This window comes from Patagioenas fasciata, chromosome 3 (genome assembly GCF_037038585.1).
Source record: "Patagioenas fasciata isolate bPatFas1 chromosome 3, bPatFas1.hap1, whole genome shotgun sequence".
NCBI classification, from domain to species: Eukaryota; Metazoa; Chordata; class Aves; order Columbiformes; family Columbidae; genus Patagioenas; species Patagioenas fasciata.
In genome coordinates, this window is record NC_092522.1 from 43,451,866 (window position 1) to 43,474,150 (window position 22,285).

The window sequence follows — 22,285 nt, forward strand, 5'->3', positions numbered from 1 at the left end:
TATCCCTTTCCTTTAATACAGCCTGTGTTATCTTCAAGCTAAATTGGAAGCTCGTTTCACACACTAAACCCAGTGTCTTATTCCCACTACTGTATTTGTCCCCTCTTCTAGTACGACCAGTCTTCATTTAAGCATACGGTGAACCACGTGAGGGAACTGATCCAGTTGAAAAGCCAGGTTTTTCTCTCTCTATGTTATTTTTCTAACAGTTCAGTTCCCTTTAATGATTCACAGAGCAACCAAAAACCTGTCACACCTATGCAATGGAAAAGGGGTGGAGGAGGATGTGAGCAATTAGTTTAGGTGAAAGCAAGGCTATTTTCCAATGTGGGACCAACATACGTCAGCTTAGCATGATAGAAACTACAGCTCCTAAGGAGGACCGTGGTAATTTTAATGATCATTTTCACATGAAAAATCTATCTGCTTGTTAAAATATTCAAATATCAAAAAACATTGTTTTCATGGATAATGCATCTTTTTGAGTTTGCTATAGCAGAGATACTCCAGAAAAGGGAAGGACGTTAACCAGTACGAAAGACTGGGCTTTCTGATTTTTCTAATGTAGGCATAGGTGCCCATATCCATTCTAATTGCTACCTCAGGGTTTGAGCCTGGTCACAGGTTACAATTTTTCATATACTATCAGTGGAGATTTTTTTTGTGGGTGAGATCATCAACCATAATAATCAGATACAACTCACAGCAGGATTTATGTAGTATAAAGATGTAATTATGCATAAAGGAATAAGTGATGATCTGCTGGTAGTCCTGGAAGATAGCACATACCTTTTCGGGAAATTCATAAGAAATTAACAAAAAATCTTCTGATTCTCTATGTGCTTTGGGGAGTTCTCTAATTCATCTGCCCTCCATTATCTTCAAACAAAAGTGCCAATTACTATTTGAATGCATACTGAATGACATGGCATGCACTTTTATTCAGGAAATTTAGTACTCATCTTGCACAAAACCAGGCCATGCTTTTGTCTTTTTAAGACTCAGATATTCCCTGATTGATATCCTTATAAAAATATTAAGGAAATTTGTGTGTACTTTAGGTGACCTTTGAACATAATGGAGATTCCACATTTGAATTGAGAACTACTCAGTAAATGCTTCATCTGTAGCCCTGTCATCTCACCTGGGGGCTACTTGGACTGTCTTGTGCTCAAGCCAGGAGGACCTTCTCTGGCAGTCCATCAGTAAAGATGATGTGAACAGGTGGCCATGTTTTCCAGTACTAAGACTTCAATGATTACTTTTTTATTTCTTTTTTCCTCGTTCGTTGTGTCTCTTAGGTGGGACTAGAATCTTGTTACAACTCTTGAGGGGCAGACTTTGCTCCCTGTATATTGCCCAGGTACAGGTAGCTGACCTTTGGTCGTAGCAGCACAACATAGTTCACCTGTTTAACTGTATCTTTCTTTACTGTATAAAAAATTAAGAATTCTAGTAGAAATTTAGTAGAAACTGTTGTCATTGCTGTTGACATGCTGTCTTCCTTAAGTGTCAGGAAGGAGTTTGAGCTGAACTTCTGGTAAGCTGGAAGATGCTGTCTCTCACAGTGCCTCTGTGTTCCACACCTCTCTCTTTGCTATACTCCTCAACATTTGGCAGCATTTTCAGCACATATGCTGCAGGTTACTTATTACCCTTGATCCTGGCATAAAAAACAGAAGGTAACTTTATTCCCACTTTTGTTTTGCAGGCCATTAGATTATTTCTGATGTCTACATCTCTGCCTGCTGTGCACTTGTATACTTTATTTTTTTTGAACCTTGCCACTTTGACATTTTGAATTTAATTTAGAAGACATCTAGTCTGGGAATCTCTCACTGGCAGGGTATTTCTTTTTCTCTCCCCTCCTTACCCTCCCACTCTCTTGGAGATGCTAGTGATTTACCCTTCTTGTGAAATGACTGTCTCTAAATTAGAAGCACACATAGTGCCCACCATCTCAGGAAAAACATGCCATATTTCATATATTGTTCCTTTTTCCAGCTGGATCAGAGAATCATACAAGTCTCACTTAGTTTTTTTAGCTTAGATTTCTGTGGGCATTTCATAATCTCCTGCTAAGAAAGAGCTGAAAATGTCTTGTAAATGTACATACAACTTCAGGTGGTATGATTGAGGCTGTAGTTTTTTTTGCTATGGAGCTGGCCAGGATGTCAATTTCTGTTCAGTCCTAGCAGTTTATGGAAGGATTGAGCTCCCTGCTAGCTCTGAGCTGATCAGTTTAAAAGGAATGTGAAAGCCGTGGTCTAGTCCTGCTAGTGCCTCCTGTCTGAGTTCAGGTGCCAGGTGATCTTGGCACAGACAGACACAACCCCTAGCTCAGGAGACTTTGAAAATACAGATCTTTAGGAAACTGGGGGATTATTTCAGGTAAGCTTTATTTCATGCTTGCCTTTTTTTTTTTTTTTTTTTTTCTTTTCTTGTGCTCTCTTACTTGGCATGTAGTATAGTTAAAGAGCTAGGACACTGTGTTAGGTGCACCTTGGGCTGATCTGTATGACTGTTTTTGTGTTCAGTTTCTGGAAATTGCTGGAGGATCTTTCTCTTACAGTGGTGCCAAGATCCCAAATTTCAGCTATTCCTTTTGAGTTGGAAGTAATATCACATCATTCCCTCTCCAAATTATGGTACCAGATTAATGGATATCGTTATATCTGTTCTCTCCATTATCTAATTCAGCTGTTATTAAGGAATATTCCAGAAAGCCTAAAAGATAAATCCCCTAATGGAAGAGCTGAGAGAAATCTAGATGGTGACTGCATCAGTAACTACTCTGAGCTCAGTTTATGGCTTATCTTTACCACACGTCTTTTATCACACCTGCTGGAGCAAAATGAGAGAATCATTTGAAACATCAAGAAATGTATCCCTTTTTTTCCTCTCTTTTGGAGAAGTGAGGAACTAATACAGAGTAATGGAAGACTGTAGACAAGATTAAATCATTCAATTCTAAGTGTTTTCAGCCTTCTTCCAGCTCGCCTCATCAGAGAGGCTTCAAAGTAAAAATGCCTGTGAACCTCCAAGGTTGGGTGTGCAGTCGCTTTCCATCTTCAGAACTAGGGAGGTTAGGTGTCTTATTCTAGACCATCTGCAATGCCCGGAGATTAGTTTGTGGTTTTGCACTTTGAATATGACTATTCTGTTTTACAGATCACCTGGGCAGCAGGCAACACCTCAGTTGTTAACTGCTGGTGATGTTAAAGAAAGTGCTTAGCCTCAGCTTCTGCAGCCCAACATCCTTAATATGCCTGTCTGTATTGATTTACAACAAGTATCGAGTCAGAATCATTTGCCTTAACCTGTGAACACCTCAGTCCAAAAATTGTGCATTTTTTCACTGTTGTAGGCTTTAAAGTCAGTAGAGCATAGTCCCCTTTCATCCTTTCTCAAAATGCCTGGTTTATAAAGGCTGTCCTTACAACCTTGCTACTTTTGAGCTCTTACCTGCACTGGGACAAATTATTCAGTATGTTGAGCCTGAGTTTGTTGGCTACACGTGTGCTGGAGGGGATTAGCTGTGGGTTTGTATTTGTACACTGTGCCTCTTGCACCTAAAACCCTTTCCCAGGCTGACTAGCTGTCTTTGCAAGAGTGACTTAGATTGAGACATAGACCCTACATAACGTTCATTACAGTGTGCCCTGTCGTCTTCAGGAAGGCAATAATGCCTGACACCTCCATTTTTTTAATCAATATGTTTTAACCATTTTCAGGCTTCAGGCTTTTGTTTCACTGCCCAGTGTCATTCCAAGACTAATATTCAGATAGTTAGTGAAATTATTTAATTCCAGAACAATGTGCTTAGTGTCTTTTCCAGTACTTGAAATCATCCCAGGATTCAGAGTTAATGGACAACATTGTAGCAGGTTCCTAAATTAAGGACAAAATGGAATATGCTCATTGCTTCTGTTCTGAGAAGTAATTGGAACAGTTACTGTTCATGCATCACGTGAAACTCCACACTGATCGACAAATTTGAGTTTTGGCACAAAGGGTCTGTGGGTATCAGAAGCCTGTTACGTATAAACTACATCTTACGATGGTGTTTAGTAAATTGTGCACTCCTATGTCATTTAAATATGTTTTAACTGCATGATACTTACAAGCTGGTGCCTAATTCTGCTTTCACATCACCAAGTTTCCTCATGAAGGGGGAGTTGGATCTTAGTATTTGTTCAGAAAAAAAAAAAAATCAACATTTTTGGGAATTAATTTTCCTCAAAGTTGCTTTCTGAACTGGAAAGACTGTGGTTTAAGTAAAATGTATGCATGTGACTGTGAGTACTGGAAATCCTAAAGTTTAAATCTTGATAGTTACTGGATTTTTTTTTTCCCTCTGCTTATATTAACAGAAAAGGACACCTCAGCACCCTCATTGCTGGTATTATATTATGAGTAAATAAACCTCCTTGCATGAGAAAAGAATAAAAAGCTTTACAGTTACATGTTTAGTGGTAGAGAATATATAATCTTTGCAGACATAATATTTTTGTTCCTGTTTGTTTCCCAGCCAACCAGGAAGTCTTAAATAAAGTAGAGGTTCAGTATGAGACACTCCCAGGATGGGATACGGACATATCCAATGCAAGGACGTTTGATGAGCTGCCTGTAAATGCACAAAATTATGTTCGCTTTATAGAAATGGAGTTGGGTGTTCCTGGTAAGTAAACCAGACTTTGTTGTTTTGTTTTTTTCCTGCTCTATGAAACTTAACTTGTACTTTGCCTTAATAAACATTCAAAGTACTGAAAGCTAGTTTGTAGCTGTGCTTGTTCTGATGTGTGGTGATACTTGTAATTATTGTTTTACTTCTTTTTAGCTATTTGGTTAGCTGTTGAATTGAAAGTTTTGAAAACTTTTAATAGGCATTCTTTCTTTGGCTATACTATAGTTCTTCAGCTGAGATTTTGATAACTTTCTTAAGTGTTCTTCAGATTGTTTATATAAATAATGAGAGTTTAGTTCTGCTGCCATTACAAAGTCAATGGGACTGCTTGTGTATTAAACATCTGTGACTGTAAGAGGTCCTAAACTAACAAATTTCTCTTATGCTCCTTAGTAAAGGCGATCCTGTGGTTCCTTCCAAAGCTAGGTATTAGGAGATTATGCAAATCTTTATTTTTCTGACAGTTTCTTTTTGTCTTTTTTCCTATGATCTGGAAAACTGCTTGATTTATTTATGGGAGCTTCAAGACTGTTCCTGCTTTTCTAAGTTACCAGTGCACTTTTACTTGGAGAACAGCAGGCGTAGTTATAATTTCTTAATGTGCTAATAGTATATGCTGTATTTTTCTTCAGACTCTGATACTTAAGATCTTAAGCGCTTAGCATAAGATACAAACCTATCTTCTTAAGATACAATCCGATCTTGCTTTGTATTATAATAAAAGTTTGCTTTTCTCTCCTGCAGTTAAATGGATTGGAGTAGGGAAATCCAGGGAATCAATGATCCAGCTGTTTTAAAGATTTCAGATGCATGGAAGAAAGCACACTCCTCAAAAGACTGCTCATTCTTAAATGCATTAGTAGCCCGCAAAGCAAAGATGTTGGAAAGATAGATTTTTGCATGGAAAGAAATGCTAGAGTTGATACCCCCAAATCAATCGCTACTCCTGAAAGAGACTTTAACATGAACCTGTATCAGTTCTTGTTCAACTGCAATTTCCAGGACACTTGTTGTTGTTGTTCAAGGTGCCATCAGATTTTTTTTCTTTACCTAATATTTACTTCATAATGTAATTCCTGTTTGAGAATCTAAGGTAGCATAACTTTCATGACTGTTTGTCTTTGTTGTCCTCTCTCTGCTTTTGGCGGTGTTACTTCCCTGAAATTTTAGACAGTAAAAATAATGCAGTTTTGCACAGATAGTTTTACATCCTCATTATTTGTATTCCTAAAGCTGTTGTATTCTTAATGCCTGCTCTTGTGAGTGATTAAAGAGGGGGATTCTGATTTTATAATGCTATAAATGCTGTCTAAATTATTATGTGATCTGTTTTTTAAGAAAAATGTGATGCCAAGTTGTTAAGAATGTCCAGGTTTTTTTAGCTATGTAACACAGAAAACTTACTCTTTGTAACTCACAGAGGACACTCAAGTGTTTACCAGGAAGTGTGCCCAGAAAGTTAGAAGATCGATATTGTAAAAAGTTCATTTGCAATTATTAAAGAACCATTCTGATTTTGAGTTAAATGTTTTATAATGTGTTTTTTTTTTTTTTTTTTTTACTGGTATTTTAAAAACCCTGCACTTCTCTTCTTTCAAGGCGTGTATCTCAAACTGTTTCCCTAATTGGAGGAGGTTATATTTGGTGAGAAAGAACATTTTGGTGCCCTTTTAAATTCCTTTCTACATAGCCAATAGAAGATCTTTCTCTGGAGAACTGGCAAAGCACAGACGCTTTTGTAATTATAAATTGAAAATGCTTTAGAAATAACATTTAAAGTATTCAACGTATTTGCTTTAGATGTAGAGAAAATAACAAGTAGTCACCTCATGACATCTAGCGTATTTTGGCTTATTAGTGTTGGGAAATGTTATAGAATTATTTTAATTTAAAACCATTATTATATATATTCCAAAGAGTCTGATTTCTTATGGCAACAACCCAGTAATTACATATTCCCCTCACAGATTTTTTGAGAATGATTTGTTTTTATATACTATGCTGCCATATTCATGTGCTTACTTTTCAAATAAAACTTAATTTGTTTCCTAAAAGCAAGTTGGTGTCAGGTTGGGGGCAGCCGTTTTAAATTTACTTTAGTAGATTTCAGCTATGCACATGGACATAAGAAACTTTTAATGCAAAATAAAAGATATGAGGCCTTGAAGATTGTCTTAGGTAACCAGATATTACCTGAAATTGAATATATTTGATGGATTGATGCTGCTCTTGAGGTGTTCAGCACAATGTATATGTTCTCAATCGATATAAAGTAAAATTGCTTGTACAGGGAGGAACAGGAGGGCTGAAGAATAAAATTACTTTATATTTAAGGAGCTTTTTCTGTTGAGTTGTTTGCATGTGACAGAGCCAGTTAGCCGGGTGTTATACTTGAGTAATATGTGGAAAGAGGCAGGTACCATGGAATGCTGGAAGATTGGCAAATACATGGAGAGACCTTTGTATCAACATTGCATGTAAAGATCATTCTCCTCAGCATTAAAAACCAAACAACTCAGTTTCTTCTGGATGGGATTAGCATCTAGTTTTGCTGTCAGCCTTGTGGTCCAGGAGAGAACCCCACCATCCCTCCCTAGCTAAAGGACGTCTTGAATTCAAAAGAGAAAGAGGGGTAGAACTGTGAAACATAAATGCCAGTATTCATTTAGAAGGAAAAAACCCAGTATTACTATTTTCTAGGCAGTGGGTGGACTTGACTTTGCAGTGTGAACAATAGGTAATAATTACTGAGTGTTCTTGGCTCCTGGTACCTGTAGGAGGCACTGAGGGGATTTGTGCTGTCAGTGAAATGACCAACCAAGGACTGGGGACCTAGCTGGTTCAAGGAGTGAGTAAAAGAATAAATGAGAGGCTGCTTTCCTTCTGTAGTGAGTGAATAAATGAGGGCTTACGACATAGCTGTGTGTCACTTCTGCCAAGGAGAGACCTTCAAGTTCAAGGCCTCTTTCAATTCTTCTGTACAAATTACTCTTGTTTTGCAGTTGAAGAATTTATATTCCCAGATGCAGCAGGATTTCTAAGCAATATAGCTGTAGCCTAAAATGGTAGAAAGTATTTCTGCTGTTAAAGAAACAAAACAGAATTGTTGTGGATGCAAGGGTGATTTACTTATGTTCTTTTGCTTTCTTTTAAGTTCAACTGAGATTTTTCTTTGATTTTCCACTCAAGTTCAGGCCTGGAAAGTTGAAAGCATCCTGCAACCAGTACATGTCCAGGTAATACATGATTCAGGATCTGTTGATGTATATTTACTCTCGTGACCTGGAACGAATAATTTTTCTCTTTAAATTTCAGGGGGTTAAACTTGGCATCTGTAAAGCTTATTATGTTACCTCTGAATGCTAGTTCCACATAAGCTTTGCTAGAGTGAATTCTTGAACTGCTGCACAAACATTTTTCTGATGCCGAAGAATGGTTATAGAATGTGATTGTATTCTGCCACTTATTTGTATGTATGAGGAAATAGGCTGGGATGTGTTGTCACCAACCTGAGTGTGTGGAAAAAATGGTTAAAAGTTACAGAGAACATTTTAAGTGCTGTATGCTCTGCTCTTGAAGGCATTCTACGTTCAACAGTGGAAGCAAGGATGAAGAAGAGAAGAACAGCCTAATACTCTGCCACCAGCCGTGTGTTTAGCAGGGGCTAAGTGTCATGTCTTTGAAGGTACTTGTAGTGTTTTCAGTAGCCAAAATTCAATCTTCTGTATTTTTTCCCTGTTCATTAGTCAAGATCCCTTTGGCCTCACATGAAATGCCATCCTCACTGGTTGCCACAGGCTAGTGGTAAGCTGTAATGAAAGGAAAAACCTTTGTACTTCCAGGACAAGTGTGTATTTCTCAGGCCTTTCCTATATACTCCCTCTGTGCAGCCTCTTCTGTTGCTAGTATGTAAAGGGAGAGGGTGGTGGCACAGGATAGTAGCTGAAATTGATTCTTCTCTGAGTGTCCCCTCCTGCTAGTGGGATGTTTTCAGGAGGCACAGAAACCTGATAGACCTGACAAGGCTGATGACAGACAAGGTATTTTGATCTCATGCCATTCTTGCTGCCACTGAAATATTTATGAGTTTGATTCTCTGAAGCTTGTGCTGTGCTGCAGCATTTAATATCCCTTAGGTCCCCATGGTTTGGTGAGCCTCCTTTATGAACTAATAGGAGGGGAAGGGAAGGATACTTCTGCTGCTCAGCCTTTCCATTTGTATTCCACATGTAATTGGGTTTTGGCATGTAGCTAGTGGACAAAACCTTCAGATAAAGTGGCAGACAGATAATGTTGATGTAATGCATGACAGCTGCTTTCGTCTATCATCATCTTGGAAATCTGCTTTCTAATAGAAGATTAGAATTTCCTTTTGCTGTCACAGCCAGCTCCCTTAATGAAACATAATCAAAGGTCTGGCTGGTTTAGAAAAAGTAAAAGGCAAAGTAGCTGGGAATGAAGATAAGGGACAACTCAATCTGGTGAGTTTTCTCCTGCCTGTACTGCTCCTAGTCTCTGACATTGTGACAGTAATGAACCTGGTGGTATAGATACCATGCACACTTCTTTTGGTGTGTGACAGCTTTACCTGCTTAAGGCAGACTGGTGTACATACATACATACATGCAGTTGATGCATTATTTGTAGAGACTTAAAATTTTACACCATTCTTTTGTTGTGCTGAGTGTTACAATACATTTGACATGTCATCTTTAAAATACCTTGCAATAAATACACATTCAAATTATCTCCCATTCAACTTTAAACAGATAATGCTGAGTTAAATCCTAATGTTCTTCACTGCCACTTTAGAGCTATTAAATCAAGTGTATCGAAACAATGTATATTCTTGCACTGTTAGGTTTTTGGTTTTTTGGCTTTTTGTGTTTTTTTTTTTTTTTTTTTTTTTTTTTTTTGCATACTTCCAGGTGCTTATTCTTTAGCTCTTTTGACACACACTACTGGCATTATTTACAGTGTGTCTGAGCAATTATTTTCAGATAACAATCTGTACAGGGACAGTTTGCCTTGTTCATTGGTTGCTTTCTGCACATCGCTGAGGGAACTGGGACCACCTGAGTGTTGGTAGTGGAGAGAGGGTATGGCTTTGGGAGACAGGTGGCAGCTCTTTTTTTTCACTTTTTCAAAAAAAGAACCCGAACAAACTATGAACTTTTTTCTCTATGCAATTTAGGACTAGCTTGTTTACAGCAGAGCAAACATCCCTAGTTCATGTTTGATGCCCCCCTCGACAGGAAAATGACTATGGATTACTTACTTTTGTTCAGGTATGGCAAGTCAAATGCTGCTTTGTATGAAGTTTGATTGTACCAATTGCAGGTGGTGTTTTTCATTATTTTTTGGAAATGCACATATGTTCTGAGAGCTGAATTGTCAAAGTCAGGCTGGAATGGAGTTTCAGCTTCGTAGTTTACTGGAGCTGGTTCCAGTTTACTGAAAGGTCTAGGCAAAAAGCATAAATCATTCTATAATCTCTTGCTGACATATGGTATGTAAATACCATGATCCCACCCAAAGGCTAGCCAGCATTATAAATGTACTTTCTAATCTCCTGCTGAAATGAGCACTCAGTATAATGCAGCTGTAATCTAATAGATACTAACAGCCTGAGAATGTACAGTAAGGCCTTAATAATTCAGTATTGTTCGATTGGCTCCATCTGACTTGTAATTAGCACGATAAGGGTTATGCCTCTTGCAGTCGAGCAACTAACTGCATTAGTTTAATATTACTAGAATTTTTAAAGCTTTGACTTACCAACAGAAGTAGCCTATGACATTTTAATTTAAAAAATAAAAAAAACCAACCCACAACATATTTTGAAGTTGATGTGCAATAGCACAAATTTTCACAGGGGAGAAGAAAAACAGCATTTTTTTTCCTACAATTTCTGTTCTATATTCTCATGTACATGATAAATTCAGGTCATGCAGCACTCCTGGTATGGCCAAAAACTTTTGGATGTAGTTTTGGTTTACTCTGCCTGGATTCTCTTACTGTTCCTCTTTTAGGCTGAAGTAATAAACAGTCATTAGAAGCTTTGACAACATTGCCCACAATAGGCATGAAAGGGAAAGGCTTATTTCATAAGCTGTATGTGTTTACTGTGGCGCCCAAGCTTACCCTGGAGCTCCTCTGGACGTGTATGTCTTGTGGACCCGTGCTACTTGCCCAGGATACAAACCAGAGACATCCTTTCCAAGGCGAACAACTGAGCTGATGAAGCAAACAAATAGAAGATAGTGAAGGTACAAGCAAGAGACTAGAGAGCAGGGATCTCACCCAAGCTGTGGCAAAGCAATTTTTTAAAATACATAACAGTTACGGAAAATAAATATTTTTGCTCCTGTACAATTGAATAAGGGAATGACACATAACACGGCAAAATGTTGCTTTTTTTTTTTTTTTTCTCCTCCCAACTACCCTTCTGAAATGAGAAGGGTTTTGACTGGGTTTTTTTAATACGAGTAACTGATAGCCTGGCCCATGTGCATAGTGTATGCTGCGTGCTTCAAGAGACTCACCCTGGTGGGAAGACTGGTGCAGGATGTATAAAATCCCTTAGTTTGTTTTGAGAGCACATGCCAAATTCCTACAAACAGAGATGTAAAACATTATTTTTGTTGTTAAGGAGCTATTCATGGACCTAAAAGAAACTTGCTTATGTGGCTTGAATGTATTAATCTCCATTTGGTAATAAAATCCACTATGGAAGAACTTCCGTGTTAGGAATCTCCCAGGAAGAACCAGTGCATGCGTGTAAAAGTAAAGGTCCCACAAAACATTAAATTTTGCAGAGATGGGAGTTTCTAGAATAACTTGTACAATATTAGTGGCAGGGCTTAGAGTAGAAACAAATGCAGGAGCCAGATAACTTATTTAAACAATATCTTATAATTCAGGACAACAGCATGCTGTTCTGTGACTCAAAGCAGAATTTCTTAGCAGACTGATTCATTATGTCAGTGGGTCTGATGGTCTGCTCGTTTGTCACAATTAAGTAATAATTTATTCTGTCTCCTGAGGAATGAAATTTGGCTGCCGTGTATAAAACACTGACTCACCAGTATTTGGAAAACAAAGTAGATGTTTTCTGTATTTTGTTGCCCGTCAGAGTCAGTGAAATATGTTTTGGCCATTCCATGGCAACTACTTCACTGGAGTGTGAATTAATATTGCAGCTCCAGGAGTTTGATGTTAAAATCGGTTGTCACCAGAGATCTTGTTCAGGCTATTGTTTTGAATGGTATCATGACACAGCCTCTTAGAAACTCCTTGAATATACCCATGGTTCAATTTTTTTTCTAAAACCAAGGCCATTGCATCTTCCACTTAGTTGTTGAGCATGATGTGAAAGCTCCTTATCCAATTCAGTCTACAAAAGAATGTATTTTCATGCTTTAGATAATTTCAGTCAATCTTGGAAAATGTAGCTATACAACATACAAAAGTGACAACTCCAACACTCACACACAATATGAGCTGTTGAGAATCACTGTTATATTTACCAACATTTCCATATCCCTGTCAGCCAGTTCTGCACAACTGTTGTCCTCATCGTAGTCAGCAGCACCAACAGAGATTCCTCTCCCCGACTTTTCCCCAGGGGTGATTCTTCTTCTCCAGCTTTACCCTTAGTGTGGCTTCAGCAAGAAGCCTTCCTCATCCCTCATCTTTGAGAAATGGGGGACGTTGCATCTTTCTTGCTCCAGCAGGAATCGTGTATTCAGGTTGCCAACCCAGCTACCTGAGATAGTGCCAGTAGCAACTGTGTCCTACCACAGAACTGAGAAGCTTTGTTCCAAACCTCAGCTTGCATACCTGTCTCCTAGTGTACACCTCAAAGGCCCTCGTGTAATAATTCATCTTCCATCCTGGATATATCCAGGAATATTTGTGAAATTTGCTATTTGAATGCCTTGTTTACAGCTTTCTCTTGTAACTTTGCACATAAAACTTCAGTTACAAGTTTCAGAAGCTTTTGAGACCTCATGTATTAAAAAAACTCATCAGTGGCTTTGGTCTTAATAGGCAAGGGACATAGAGCCCAGGAGGAAGGAGAGAGCCTAAGATGGAAGTTAAATGATTAATGTAGAGGCCTGCAGAGAGTCTGTGACAGACAAGGGAAAGCAGCACATGCAAATGCTACAGCCATATAATTAAAATTGGAGGACCGTCTGTAAAATACCTGCTCATGCTAAATACTAATACTTCATCAAAAATATCCTAAGCTTATTTTTGAAGCTTATTGAACTTAACGCACTGAAAAAGGATTCTTTTTCCAGGATGAAATCCATTCTGCTTTCGAAAAACAAGGAAGCCCGTACCAGTAAAGTCTATTTAAGTGGTATTTCTGCTTACAGATCGGGCAAAGACTGAGGTTGTGATGTGAGCTTACCTTTCCTGGTAGACACAGTGGGGTCACACACTTAGACAAATCAGGGAATGAAGATCAGCAAAAGGCAAAGCTTGCAGGCACAGTCCTGGGCAATATCCGCTTGAGCTCCCTTTCCCTTGCTAAGCTCCTATGAGCAAGTCCTGCTACCTCACTAAGCCTGGCTTTGTGATGCTTCCTCTTGTCCCCACTGGCACTGCAAGGGGAGTGCCCCTTGGCCTTGGGGCAGGGGGAGCAGTCCCACCCATATCAACCTTGTAAGTGCATTTTTGAGTGCTGTTTGGGCTGATCTGCTGAAAATGATGCAGTTGACTATATACACAATAAAATGGGGAGTTGTGGTACTGAAGATGGGGGGATCTAAGGAGACTCAGAGCTAGATAGGAGAGGGGAAAAGCTAATCTGTCAGCAAATGGCTTGGAAACTTGTTCCCCTGCACACCTGAGCCCTCATCCTGAGTGCTGCTGCACTTTGGTAAATTAGATTGTAGAGTCTGAGACTCCTCAGGTTACGTTTTCCTCAGGTTACTCCTAGATCTGAGTGTAGGAGCATCTCCTGACAATGGTGAAGTTTAAAGAAGAAAGTCAAAGGGTGAGAAAACAAAAAAGAAGATCTGACACAGGAGGGAGTCCAGGGTAAAGCTTTGTTTACCCTTTCTGGAATTAGAAACATAGGTGTAACTTGAGTCTGGATTTTTTTATGCACCCTTCTGTCATATGACCTACAACCTACATCTTGGCACTGAAACAAGGAGACTCTGGGAAAGACAAGGTGGGACAAGAAAGAGGGAAGAGCTTTGTTTGCTTCTGAAACACAGAACCCTGGAGCCAGGAGGGACCAGGAGGGCCCTTGAGCTCAAGGGGCCTGGGATGGGAGGAGGGTCTCTGCCTTCACTGGTGGAGACAAACACTTGCCTAACCTCATACCTGGGACCTCACAGGCTCCCTGATGGTCTGCTCCGGTGTATCACCCTTAGAAAGTTTCTCCTGCCATCCACTCAGATCCCTCCTGCTGCTATTTAAGCTTGCTGTTCGGTGGTCTGTTTGCTGTGGACAGGGAGGGCAGATTATTCCCTTTTTTCTCTGTAGTAATATTTTGGGTATTTGCTACGTCCCAGTTCTTTTTTCCCCAGGCTCATCAGTTCTCTGAGGTTCTGCTTGGAGGTAATTTTTAGAGATTGTCAAGGCTGTTTTCTTTTTTTCCTCTCACTGGCGAGCTGGGACCCAAAAGTCGTTGCAATTCATTCACTGATGTTTGCAGTGCTAAGTGGCAGGAATGGAAGATATTATGTATCTTGACATCATGAAATCTAGTTATAGTTTCTAGTATGATATTTCCCATCTTTCCGATGGCATAGTTTTGCTGATTCCTACTTTGGTCCATTTTGCATTTGCTCTGTTGATATTTTTTTTTTGCAGAATTTTTTTTTGTAGAAAATTGCCCACAGCTTTACTGCATTACAGCCTATTTTTCTCAGACCATTTCTCAAATTTGTTAAGATTGTTTTGAACTCTTATCCTGTTTTCTAGTGTACTTTCAGTTCCTCTCAGTGTTGCATCACCTGCACATCTACTAAGTACACTCCCCCATCACTGACTTGACCAATGAAAAATCTGAGTTGCATGGAAGCAAGACTTGTTCACTGAAACACTTTGCTGTTTTGATGGTGAACTGCTTTCCAGGGTGTGATCTTTTTTCCCCTGACCAATTCTGCATTTGCCCCAAAGTGATTTTATCTAGACCACATTCCTTCGTTTGCTTACGAAAACATCCTGCAAGTCTGACCATGTCACCATTTGAGCTGATACCAGCAGCTTGCTAATGCTAGGAAAAAAAGCTCCTGATCTTCACCTTGTCATTCCTGAACTTTGTGCCAAACCAGTTTGCCCAGCTAAATAGGCAGAAATGAACCAGTGAAAAATAAGTGACGAGATGCCTGTGGGGTCAGCAGGTTGACTTGGCCCACCGAAGAGTCCAGGGAGCAACAGAGGTGCCACCAGGGAGGGGACTCAACCATAACCTATAACTTCACACTGAGCCAGTGTTTGGGCTTTGCCAAAGCTGGGAGCTGGTGTTTGCTGCCTCCCAGGGGGAGAAAGGTTGAGTTTGCCTATTGGATAAAGAAGTGAGAGACAAGTACAAACAGCGTTTCCATTGATTTCCTGCTAATCATAACTTAATCATAACTAATGATTAAGTCTAAGGTGATCTTAGGTGATCTTTTTTAACCAGGTGGGGTTTTTTGTGCCACTTTTTTTTTTTTTTGTGAGAACACCCTGAACATACTTCTTCAGTCAACCAGAATTCATTCATGAATATGGATGACAGCTCTAGGTACTGAATTACTGAAAAGCAATTCCAAAAAGGACATACATGTTTCACACACGTTCTCCTCGGTATCAAGCTGCCTCCTTGGCAGGATGGAAAGATGGGGTTTCTTCTGTCAGCCACCCGTCTCGCTCCAGGATCTGGCCATCCCTGCGGGACTCTGGCTCAGCTCTCATTCAGAGACAGGTGACAATGGTTGAATTCAGTCCTGGTGTTTTGCAACCCATCAGTCTTCTTGTTTTCTCCACTTAGACAACATTGTGTCAACCCGGTGATCTTGTCGCAGATGGAGACTTGATCCTGGAAGGGCAGCCTGCAAGCGCTGGGGCGGCACAGGGGACAGGAGGCAGAAAGTGATGGTGGCAGAGGGCACCTGCCCCAGCTGGCCCCGGGCTTTGCTGGGTTGGTGAAGAGAAAAAGAAATTTACCGGTTCAGCACAGTAAGGGAGAAAATTAGAAAGAAAGCTGCAAAGTTATCTTTGTAGTCATTCTTGACGAAAGAGCTGGAATTTAAAAGCCCTTTGGCTGTGACACCAGTCCTGCCTGCTTGCAGGTAAATGGGGGATTTCATTCCTTATTGTAAGAAATTCAGCTCACTCCCATTATCTTTCCTAAATAACAAAAAAGAAAGGATTGAGGAGATTTGCCTCTTTCCTGTCAGCTTGTGGCTCCAGAAGTTTCCCAAGCACTGCACTTGCATTGAAACTCAGGCTAAGCATTTACCTTTGGATGCTGCCCTCTGACATGGCCTTTAGGGCAGCTGGTGGGCAGCTGGAGAGCTGAAGTTTAGTGGCAAGCTGAAAGCCAGCACCTTTGCCACCTGGGAGCCACCATCCTGGCCCAGCACCGGGCGGCTCGCTGTTCACCAGGAGACAAAGCGAGCCGCGTCTGAGTCGCACTGAGGCTGCACTTGCCGGAAGAAACCTAACAATTCTTATTTACCAAATTGACAAAATCCTATCATTGCAATTAAGGGGATATGTAATTAACTGTGTCTTAATTACAGCAGCTGCCACTTCATCTGAATGCAGTAATTTGCAGAGAAACCGGGGGAGATGCTTTAAACTCTTGTGTGTAAACAGCACCAGCACAAACAGGGCAGCATGTGTGACTCCTGGGGGTGCAGTGCTGTGCCCTGGGGGCTGTGGGCTGGGCTTGCTGGCTGCTGGCCTGCCTGGCTGGGGTGACGTCTGGAAATCCCTCAGGCAGACAGAGAGCTGCCGTGAGCCTATTGCACAGGGGTTTTCAAGCGTTTTGCTCCACCTTGACTTGCCAAGCTGCAGGGCTGGACATTGCCTGGTGCTACAAAGACTTCCTGAACACAGAAACCTTTTTAAAGAGCTTCTTACTCTTGACTCCCAGCCTCTGTAGGAGCATGATTTCCCATGGCCTATTACACAGAATCACAGAATGGTAGGGATTGGAACGGACCTCAAAAGATCATCCAGTCCAATCCCTCTGCCGGAGCAGGAACACCCAGATGAGGTTACACGGGAATGTGTCCAGGTGGGTTTTGAATGTCTCCAGAGTAGGAGACTCCACAACCTCTCTGGGCAACCTGTTCCAGTGCTCTGGCACCCTCTTTGAGAAGAAGTTTCTTGTTTCTGAATTTGTCTTGATCTCTCGCTGTGCACTTCATTGCTCTTGGCTGGCAGGAGCAAACTGTCCAAAGGGAGAGCAGTAGCCCTGTCAGCCTCTTTCCTTACTGTCCTCTCACCGGCTGCGCTGCCGGGGAGCAGGCTGGCTCCATCCAGCTGCTGCAGGTCCGCGGGACATTTTCAAAGTGTTTACATGCTTTGCTGCTGCAGCCTTCCCCAGTTTACACGACTCATTTTCCAGGAGCTGCTGTGGGTTTCTGAGGCAGACAAGTTTTCCCTCCTGAGGTACCCAGAAGCTTGTGGTGGTTGTGGATCCACTTGGGTTTCACTGCCTTTCCCGCCTGCCTCAGCACTTGCCTGCTTCTGTGTCCTGCCTGTAACCAGAACTTGGTGACGGGCTGTGCTGGTTTAGGGCAGTGAGCTGTGATGGGATGGACACGGTTTTTCCATATGTGGAGAGACAGCATAAGGTTCCCTGTTTTTCCAAGGCAAGAACTTAGTAGGTGCTTAGTAGGCAGGAAGAGGGTGCTGATCCGCTGAGACCTTCTAGCTCTGTTCCCGGACAGCGACTCCTCCTGGAGATCATGCTGAGGAGCCGTGTTATCCCTCTGTGCCTCAGCTCACCCACCAGTAACGGGCTCAGAGAATTCACTTGACCTGTGCATGCAGCATCTGTGCCTCAGGCACAGCTCACAAATACTGAGCTAAGCCCAGAACAGGCTTATTGCTGAGCTGTATCTTGTAAGGAGCCATGAGCCCCCCTGCCACTGCTAGTAAATAGGATTGATGCTGCAAACTCTGAGGTCTGCACCTGCTGAAGTTGGTAGACATCATTTGTGCTCCATAATTCAGCTGTATTGATTTGTCTTGTATGTTTCACATGTGAAACAAAGCTGCTCCCTATCAAGCCAGCACAGGAAGGATATCCCTCTCAGTACCGACAATGCTCCTCCAGTTTCCCACCTGAAACCTAAACCATTTTGCAAGTATTTCAGACATGCAGTGTCAAAAAAGCCTGACTTATTAATTAAGAATTTGGAAAGATGGGTTGACATCCCATTGCTATTTCAGTGATGACACAAGCTCCTGTGGACACTGACGTGACCAGAATTCCATCAACCACTGCTACTCAGCTGTCACAAGCTATCATCACATCACACTGTGGGCCTCTGAATCGCAATCAATGGCACTTTGAGGAAAAGAAAACCACAGTTAAAACTTTTTAAAACTTGTCCATATTAATATGTCAAAACCCACTTCATCCTAGTAGACTTACATGCTGGATGAGGCTTCATGGAAAACTTTTGAATTACATTCCTCTTTCTGTCTTCTTTGGGATGGAGCACTACCCACATGATGTTTTTAATACCAGTTATATTTGCATGAATACATGCGCTTTGTTTAATTTACCTTCGTGTTTTGCTGCCCACTTATTTGAAGGTAAAATAATACAATATTATGACTCAGTTATTTTCACAGCACTTCTCTGTGGCATTACTGGCTATGCTTTGGGTTTGTCCTTAGTAGAAGAAATTAAATAAAAATAGAAGAAAATAAAGCAGCCTTTCAATTTGTTTAACTGAAGTGGAGCATCTAGGCAGCAGTGATGCCATTTTCACAGCTGCAGAGCACTTCAGTTTTCACCAACATCATTTGTGGGCTCCAATATGCATGCCAGGCTTCTAGCTTTTGGTGACAGGATTTGGAAATGCCACTCAAAGGTTCCCATTTCCATCCAAGCGACCTTAGCAACAAGTACAAAAGAAATGCAGAAAATACGAGCCACCAGAAGAATGTTTTTCCTCCAAGTTCCCTGTTTGATAGGTGCAGGGTTTTGTCCTGCCCTACTGACATGACTGTCTTCATAGGATGGATAAAACTTCGTCAGCACAGTCACCTCCTGAAGACCTCCCTCGACCCTGCCACAGGCTAAGTGAATTATGTTTGCTCTCCCACTCATAAACCCAGAGAGACAAATCTATGGTTGTTCACACTTAGGCAGGTTATACTTGAGCATCTGTTACACAGTTAAAGTGGGTTTTTTTTGACATGAAGGTGTTTGACAGCAGCAAATGTCCGACACCCAGGAGGTGGTGTGGCAGTGCTGCCGATCTGTAAAAGCCGTCGCTACCCTACTCCTAGTGTTTCAGCAGCTGAGATCCCTGGATTAGAGGGAATCTCTGGTTTTTGCAAACACACCTCCACTCTGGCCCCTACCCCTCTGTTACCCCAGTGCCAGCCTCTCTCTGCAGGAGGCAGGTGGGGGCCACCAGCTCCACCAAATTGCAGAGTGTGAACAAAGGACCATGAAGAACTGGCATGAGATCACCCCATTCGATTTATTCAGGGTTTGAGCCTAGGTCTTCTGGGTGAAAGTGAGTGCCTTAACCCACTGTGGGAGTTAATTCCTTGCCCAGTCATTATTCAGGCATCATTAAAGTATGCATTGTGCTGGAGGTCAAATCAGATCACTGCGAAGAATTTGGAATGGGAAAAATGCTGGTTGTTTTTTTTTTTTCATCAGCCTGAGTGTTTGGTTATCTCAGTGTTTAACTATTTGTATTGTGCCTGTCACTGTGGCATGTCACTGTATAAACAAAGGGATGCTCTAAATCTCTTAGTATTTTTATGGCATTAATGTTCTTTAGCTGGCGGGGGGTGGGAAATAAAATAATTTCCCCCTGGAAGATAACAGAATAGGTGGTTTAATGTAAACAGCGGCTCTGAGAAAACTGCTCTTCCAGGCTCATCGAGGCAGAACAGTCCCACAGCTCTGCATGGGCTGGCACCAGCAGCCACCCGGTTGTACCTGGAGATGTTGCTACCTACACCCTCTCCTAATTTGGGGGACAAGCTCCCACTGCTGCAAGCACTACCCTGAAATAGCAAAAATGTGAAGGAGGATGACAGTCTGGATCTATTTAACACTTAAAGAGAGGAAGAGGAGCAGCACTGCACGACTCTAAGCTCTCATGCATGAGTAACTTTGAGCAGAGTTCTCGTCTGCAGAGGTAAGATGGGTGTCATGTTCAAATCATACACTCGCTCTGGCACCAGGGGGGAGCAACAACACATGGGCTGGATCAAGGAGGATTCATTTCTTGGCGATTCACAAAGATACAACTTGTAATTGCAGATCCAGACATATGCTGCCCTTATCACAGAAAAGAAAAATCCTCCATGCTGGAAGGGGATCAGTAAGGCAGAGCAGGAGCACACAAGGGGTGCAAGGAGTCAGCTCCCATCCCACAGAAACCTGTCTGGCTTTCTGGTTGTGGCAGCAAGGGGAGAGGATCTGGAGACTGGAAGCAAGTTGAAAACCATATTGAATTGGTCTGCAGCTGTAAAATAAGATGAGGGTCCCCCTTGGGAACACATGATGGCTGGGGAGGAAGTCTAAATACCAAGACTACCTTAGTGCAGAGAGACGGTACTCGGAGAGTCTCGGTGTCTGGCACAGTCCTGGGAAGAAGAGAGAGAAAGGGTGAGAGCACGAGCTGGCCATGTTGGAGATGACAAGCAAAGAGACCCTCCTAAGGCTGTAAAAGGCCTCCATAAGTTCTAACCTATGGGTTTTCTTTAGCCTTGTTTCATGTGGAAATAAGGCCTGGATGATCCCTCTGTTAGCTCACTCTCCTGAACTTCCTGAGCAGCTTGATGAAGGTGATGTTCTCAAAGATGTTCAGTCCCTGCAGTTCAGTCCCTTTGTGCAAACAAGCATCCCAAAAGGAAAGATAAGCCTGCAGCCACAGGAGCTCAGGTGCAGCATTACCTAGGTGCCACGAAGGAAAAGGGGTTTACAAACACCACAGCTGTGAAGGGAGCACTGTAGAAGCAAAATGAAGAATTGCTAAAGGGAGCACATTAGACATGGGGTAGTTCAGGAGCAGGACACTCAGTCGTAGGGATTCAAGCTTCATACATTCAGTTGCCCAGCAGTAACTATTTGTAACTAATTTCACATTGAATCTGAAATTTCTGTGCGTTTCTCCATCCAGGAACTGAAACACATTTCTGTACTTTGAAATCCACAAGGGATCATGAGTCCTGATCACAGGACTCAGTGCAAGCCCCACACCTAAGGAGTTTAAGGAACATCAGAGATGTACTGAGCTGCACTGAGATGTTCCGTACTGAGATGTACTGAGCTGCTGTGTCCAAAAGGCACAGGAGAACAGGACTGAGAGGTGCACAAGCCCCAGGTAGGAGGAACTCCCTCCTGCCAGTTTCACCACTCTTCATGTGTCAGGAGGTGAGATAGACTGGAAGCCTTCTTGAAGTACTTCCAGCCTCCCTGGCTATGAACCTCATACAGAGCTGAAATGGCATACAGCCAAAATGTCTGTGTTCCTGGCCAGCAATGCAGGGAGCAGAGTCCAGCAAAAAACCAGACAAGGATCCAAACTACTTCATTTGTGTTTCAACCTAGCACGCAGGGGGCTGCCTCTGCACGTTAAAGGAGAGATACAAATTGCTGTCTCTGTTTCTAAATATCCTGGTTCGGGTGTTATCTTTGCCTTGCAGCAAGAGAGCTCAGAAGCACAGCGTAAGATCAGCTTCCTCAGGAGGAAATTATTTGCTGTGTGGAGCCCCAGTGGTGAAAAACACACTATGCCATGTCAAGGATGGTCCTGCTCTTGCACACATCTGGGTTTCATCAAAGACTTGTCTGTACCCTCATTGGGAACAGAAACTGTCTAGCAGCCCTGTGCTTCTATACACTGAAACATGCAAAGCTGGGGGCAGTCACGTACTGGAGCGCCACACCTTCAGGTACTGGGGCAGCCTGGAGAAGTGCCCTCTGTTGCTGCTTTTGCCTTCTCCCCAGATTCATCTGGACCAGCTCCTTGTTGTCTACCCCTTCCTTGACCTAGTCACCTTGCAGCTCCTGTACAGCACTTTTGGAGGATACTGGCAGGAGTCTTCAAGTCCAGCGACTCCTTCCCCATGTTATGTGATGGCATTTGGGGCTGATCTCCCATGGGTGGTGGGACAGGAGGCTTGTGAGCCAACGTATCTCTTTGGGGCAGAACCACTGATGTGCAAATACATGTTGATCAGCATGGCTGTGTTTTTCCAGTAGCAAGGATTCATTTACAAGTCAAACTAGGATGATTGCATTCCTGTGGTGTTCAGCCTGCCTGCTTTTCCTGCCTGCTCTGACCTGGCAGGGTGACAGGGTCCCAAATTTGGCAATAGTTGGCCTGTAGTGACTGCTGGAAGGTGGGAGTGGGAGATGATTCCCTGCTCTCCTGT

At 42.0% G+C, this 22,285-nt stretch overlaps 1 protein-coding gene across 1 annotated transcript in view; it reads left to right on the forward strand.

Moving 5' to 3' along the window:
- Positions 1 to 6,213, forward strand: part of ADSS2 (adenylosuccinate synthase 2) — a 37,011-nt gene extending 30,798 nt beyond the window's left edge. The window contains exons 12-13 of the mRNA XM_065834826.2: positions 4,532 to 4,681; positions 5,432 to 6,213. Of these exons, the coding sequence (XP_065690898.1) occupies positions 4,532 to 4,681; positions 5,432 to 5,484 (203 nt within the window). The 3' untranslated portion in view covers positions 5,485 to 6,213. The remainder of the gene's footprint in view (positions 1 to 4,531; positions 4,682 to 5,431) is intronic.
- The last annotated feature ends 16,072 nt before the right edge of the window (positions 6,214 to 22,285 follow it).